General features: G+C 52.6%; 1 protein-coding gene across 2 annotated transcripts in view; it reads left to right on the forward strand.

Annotated features, from left to right (window-relative positions):
- The window catches only part of PKD1L3 (polycystin 1 like 3, transient receptor potential channel interacting), a 45418-nt gene extending 43880 nt beyond the window's left edge, over nucleotides 1–1538 (forward strand). For both annotated transcript variants that reach the window (XM_044986930.1, XM_044986931.1), the window contains exons 24-26: nucleotides 344–445; nucleotides 934–1065; nucleotides 1287–1538. In XM_044986930.1, the coding sequence (XP_044842865.1) occupies nucleotides 344–445; nucleotides 934–1065; nucleotides 1287–1412 (360 nt within the window). In that variant the 3' untranslated portion in view covers nucleotides 1413–1538. The remainder of the gene's footprint in view (nucleotides 1–343; nucleotides 446–933; nucleotides 1066–1286) is intronic.
- Nucleotides 1539–6032: the final 4494 nt, after the last annotated feature.

Here is a 6032-nt window from a genome sequence, read left to right on the forward strand (position 1 = left end):
GCAGGGCCATGAGTTCCCCACTGTAACAGGTCAAAACAGAACTAGCTACGTTCCTGGGGCATAGGGCCATCAGTGGCTGTTAGCCAGGATGGGCAGGGCTGGTGTCCCGAGCCTCTGATTGCCAGAAACTGGGAATGGGCGACAGGGGATGGGTCACTTGGTGATTCCCTGTTAGGTTCACTCCCTCTGGGGCACCTGGCACTGGCCACTGTCTGGAGACAGGACACTGGGCTAGATGGACCTTTGGTCTGACCCCGTGTGGCCGTTCTTACGTTCACACTGCACGCTCCCCTTTCCATCCTCCCTCTCTCCCTCACCGTCCTTCTCCTTCATTGCTGACCAGTGTAACCTCCTGTTTGGCTGGAGCATCGCAAACTACAAGACTTTCTTCAGCTCATTTGTGACCATTGTTGGGCTCCTGATCGGGATCTTTAACTATGACACGGTGAGAGCCCAGAGCCTGGTACCATTTTGTTTCCCCCAGAACAGGGCTCAGTGCAATCAAGGACCTGTTGCTGCCCGTCTAATCCAAGTGTAGCAGGAGAAACAAGAGGGTGGAGCCCACAGAAGTGGAGCTGTGCAGTTACTCACCCCGGGTTTGGTACCAGGCACTTCCTCACCCAGGGCTGCTGCCAAGTGCACACTCCCCACGGAGAGAGCATGCAGCTCGGCCCTCCCCAGGAAGCTCTCAGCCGCCACTGGAACATGCACCTTCGCAGGGCCATGTGCTACAGGCACAGGCATTTGTGCAGATTGGAAGAGTTTGGCAACATTTGCATGTGCCCCAGAGGTAAACACGGCCTCTGTAAAAGGCCCTGGGAGCAGCTGCTTGTGCAGGTTTCCACATGTGTGTATCTAAGGAGAGGCCCAGCTGGAAGCATGACTCTGTACTTGTGCCCCCTTCATCCTGGGCTCTGTGCTGCCGCCTTCTAGGTTATCAACTTAGACCCAGTCTTGGGCTCCTTGCTGATCACCACCAGTGTCATATCCATGCTGTACGTGGTCATTAACCTCTTTGTCTCTGGCCTGCTGACAACCTTCAGCGAGGAGCGAGCGTCTACCAGGGTAGGTACAGATCTCGGGCTCCGTGCCCAAGCTCTCCCCCAGGCCTGTGGTGGGTGGGCAGGAGGCAGCCTTACTCAGAAGCAGGCGGAAGGTTTACATTCAGCACAGCTGGCTCCCAGCACCCAGCCAAGTTCAGCGAGGACTGTCGCTTGGCCCCGCCTCTGCTTGCTCTGCTGACAAGCTGGGGATTAGCCTTTTTTATTTTCCTCCCTCCTTTCCAGGCAAACAAGGATGAGTCCATGATGGAAGTGATGCTCCTAAAGCTCTCGGGCCTGTTAGGAATTAAGCAGCAGGCCCTGCAGCTGACCAGGCTGGCTGGAGCAGCTGAGAAGGCTGGACCTGTCTGAAGCATGAGCCCACAGCTGTCATTTCCATCCCCCAGAGATGTGTTTCTGCTACATAACTTCGGCTGTTGTCTTGATTAATCGTTTGCTCCCTCCCCGTGCATGGCCCAGGGGGAGCAATGAAGGCGCAGGACAGTTATATTTCCAATAAATAGTGTAAAAGTTAAATGCCTACAACCCTGGTCACCAGATTCCCCTTCGTGAAACTCAGCTCAGCTCTGCCACTCAGCAGCTCTGCCTGGGATCCCCTATTACAAGAAGCATCCACCTGGCGCCCAGAGAACAGGGGCTGTGGGCGATGTAGAGAGAGGCCCAGGTCAGACAGGTGCAGGCAGGTCAAGCCCCATCTTGCCCAGCTGGTTGACTATTACACTTCCTGATCTTTAGTGAGACAGTCAATTTACCATTTAGCAGCTGCAAAGTTCCTGGCTGTTCACAGCATCGTACAGCCAAACTGAATAACCCTTCCCAGCCCTCCGGGGAAGCACCAGTCCCATTTTAGACAAAGATGGGCCTACCCAACCCCCATCCGTAGCTTCCTGCCTCCAGACCACACTGAAAAGTCTCAGCTCTTAGTCCTGTTGCTAAGGAAGCCGTAGGAATATCCTGGTGACAAATGTTTCCACTTCAGGTGTGCACTAGGCCAGCGGACAGACAGTTAGCGGCTGAATCTCCCAGACTGCGAAGCGCTGCTGTACCCTATCCCCAGCCCCTGAGCATCAGCAGGGGCCAGGCAGTGCTGGCGGGGAGCACTAGTTGGTTTTACATCCATCACTTCCTAGCCAACTGGTTGTTTATGCTCCTGGCCTGAAAGTGTCTGACCTGGGGGCTGGGGGCAATCACACTCCTTAAAAAGGGTGGGGAGGCAGCAGCCTTATTCCCTGGGCCCCCTACAGTGCTACGGTGTCAGGACCCCGAGAGGGCTTGTTCCAGGCCTGTCTCATTCACGTCTACTCTTGTCCTGGGAAGCCCTGCAGGGACAGCAGCCCAGGGCTGGAGCACGCCCACAGGCCATGTTTCGTACAGATGTTCACCAGTGTCTTCAACCCAGCCCCAGCCTAGGCGTTTCCTCCAGACCCACAAAGCCTCACCGGGGCGGGGGCAGATTTTTAAAGACAGAGCTCATGGGACAGGGCTACTAAAAGGGAACTCACTGATTACAGTCCAGCCGAACCATAGGGGCAAAGGCAAGATGGCTAAAGGCAATGAGGGTGTGGAAACGGAGGGAAGCAACATTCAAGAGCTTAGTGCAGTCTAGTCATGGGTGCCAGATAATCTCCAGCCCAGAATACCCAAAGAAGTGGCACAAGAACTGGCACGTCTGGTAGAAAGGATTGTTAACAAATCTCTCCGCTTGGGGAGGTACCATACCACTAGAGAATAATAGCTGCAGAACCTATATTTAAGAAAGGGAAAAAAGTGATCCAGGCAACTACAGACGCATCGGTCTCCCTTCATAGTGTGCAAACTTCAGAACAAATTTTGAAGAAAAATATAATTAAATGAATGAAGTAAAGGGGATAAAGGCACCATGGGTTTGCCAAAGGCAGATCGTGCCAGACTAACCTGAGCTTTCTTTGAAACAATAATGTTCTCTTGGCAAGGGAAACAGATCAAATTGGATTTCAGTAAAGCATCTGATATGATGCTACATGGGAAATGAGTAAAGCTGGAGAATGTGGGGCTCAGCAGATGATTTGTAGGGTAGCTAAGGAACTGGCCAAAGGAGAGATGACAACAGGCTGTGCTGAAAGGAGAACTACTCAGCTGGAGGAAGGTTAGCAGGTGAATTCCTCAAAAATCTGGCTTGGGACTGAATTTACTTATTTGAATTCATGACCTTGGCACAAAAAGTAGGAGTGTACTAATGAAATGTGATATCTCAAAGCTGGGAGCATGGTTGGCCCATAGGAGGCTCAGAGCACTGCCCAGGGAGGACTGGATAACCTTGAGGACTGAACTAACAGAAATAGGATGAATTTAATAGTATGAAGTGCAAGTCATGGATTGAGGAGGTTGTAAGAATTTCTGGTCTAAGCTGGGGGCTCACCAGCTGGAAGCAGAGGAGAAAGACCCACGTATCAATCCATCACAGAATTACTATAGTTGTAGACACCCATGTGATGTGGCTGCAAAAAAGACAAAGATGATTGCAGGATGTATCAGGTGAGACATTTCCTGTAGAGACAGGGATGGGTTAATGCCATTGGACAGGGCACAGGCCCAGCCTCATCTGGGACACTGTGGAGTTCTGGTCACCCATGTTCAAGAAAGATGAATTTGAACTGGAGCAGAGAAGGGCAGCGAGGACGATTGGGGAATGGAAGGCCGATCTTACGAGAGGAGAGTTTGTTTAGCCCAGCAAAACGTCAGGCGTGAGGAGATCTGATTGCTCTCTCAACACCGGGGGGAGGGGGGGAGAGCTATTTAAACTACCGGACAGAGTTGGCACAAGAACAAAAGGGGATAAGATGGCCATTAATACCCTTAGGCTGGAAATTAGAATGTTTCTAACCATGAGAGGAGCCAGGTTCTGGAACAGTCTCCAGTAACGAGAGTGGGTGCAAACACCCTAACTCCGTGATACTCTGAGTGGGGCTCACATGCTGCCAGTGGCTCTTTAATGTTACTCCTAGGGGAATTCTGCATCACTGCACATGTGCAGAATTCATGTGTCCTGCATAATTTTTTCCTGCAGAAAATACATTCTGCCCCAGAAGTGCTGCAGTTCCACCTTTCACCCACTAGAAGCCGCTGTGGTGTCTGGTGCCACAGCGGCCTCTGGTGAGTGAAAGGCAGAAATGCAGCACTTCTGGGGCAGAATGTATTTGGGCGGGGGGGGGCGGGTGTCTGTGCATTCACACTGGCACAGAATTCCCTGAGAAGTTGTTCGTCACAGCACCTGGCCCATGGAGCCAGGTTAGGACAGAGTGGGGCACACGGAACCACTAGGGGGTCACAGACTGGGGTTCAGAAAGGCAGTGAGGCTACATAGCCACATGAGGATGTCAGCTGCAGGGACCCATCCTGATGGGGGTGAGAATGCGGGGACGGGGCAGATGTGCCTCACTGAATGGGAGAGGCTTGGGATGAGCCAGGGTCTGCATGAGGGAAGCTCCCCAACTCCCTAAAAATCCTGCCCCTCCCCTGCAAAAAAACCCTATTCTGGATTTCTCCTACCCAAACCCAACAACCCTCCAAATTCACTCCAGGCTCCTCAGCTCCTCCCTTACCCCTGACTCTCCCAAACCTGTGCACTGCTTCTTACAGGTGCAGGAAATACAGTTCTGTATTGTAATTTACATGAATCACTCAAAGGTCTGTGTTAATATACCCAGTAAGGAATATGTAAAAAAAAATTTACTAGAATCTTTTTTTTTTTTTTTTGGTCTGTATTGTTACAGACATACTTGGTGAGATATTTTGAAATCAATTACCAAAATAATTGAAAACACACAATATAATCATGCCACTTTCAACAAAAAATATGCAGAATTTTTAATGTTTTGGCACAGAATTCCCCCAAGAGTAATTTAATGCGTCTCCTGTAGCTCTTTGCAGCACAGGATATTAAAACACTGATTTAGTTATTAACCAATCTAACTTATTAACAAATCAGGATGCTTTGTGTGTTATTAACCAATTGTAGCTGATAAGATAGTAATACTTTCTCATTTTACGGTGAGAATATATGTAACTAAATATTTCCCATCCACCTCTTTAAACATCTATAGCTCTAGAGCAGTGGTCTCCAACCGTTCTACACCCAAGATCACTTTTTGAATTTAAGGGCAACCCAGGATCTACCCTGCCCCTTCCCCAAGGCCCCGCCCTGCTCACTCCACCCCCCGTCCATCGCTTGCTCTCCCCCACCCTCACTCACTTTCACTGGGTTAGGGCAGGGGCCGAGGGGTTTGCAGTGTGGGAGGGGGCTCTGGGCTGAGCCTGGGGCAGAGGGTTGGGGTGTGGGCGCTGGGAGGGTGTTTGGGTGCAGGATGGGGCTCCAGGCTCGCAGTGCAGGAGGGCATGCAGAGTGCTGGCTCTGGGAGGGAGACCAGGGCTGGGGCATGGGGCTGGGGTGCAGGAGAGGGAACAGGGTGCTGGCTCTGGCAGGGGGGTTAGGGCTGGGGTGCAGGAGGGGGTTTGAGGTACTCGCTCTGGGCCAGGGGATCAGGACTGGGGTGCAGGAGGAGGTTTGGAGTGCTGGCTCCAGGAGGGGGCTCAGGCTGGGGTATGGCCTCTCGCTGGGCAGCACTTACCTTGCTTGGCTCCCAGCTGGCAGGCACAGCGAGGCTAAAGCAGGCTCCCTGCCTGCCCCGGCCCCACACTGCTCCCAGAAGGGGCCAATGCAGCCCCTGAGAGAGGGGGGCACATGGCTCCACACACTGCTCCTGCCTGCAAGCATCACCCCTGCATCTCCCATTGGCTACAGCTGCCTCTTCCCAGCCAATGGGAGCTGTGGGGGCAGTGGTTGCAGGCAGGAGCAGCATGCAGAAAGAGACCCCACCCCCACCCCAGAAGCGTGGGGCTGCGGCAGGCAGGGAGCCTGCCTTCGCGGCAGCCCTGCCGGAGATCACGATTGACTAAGAGCGTCTCTGGGATCGACTGGGTGGTGATCACTGC

Source organism: Mauremys mutica, chromosome 14 (assembly GCF_020497125.1).
Source record: "Mauremys mutica isolate MM-2020 ecotype Southern chromosome 14, ASM2049712v1, whole genome shotgun sequence".
Lineage (NCBI taxonomy): Eukaryota > Metazoa > Chordata > Testudines > Geoemydidae > Mauremys > Mauremys mutica.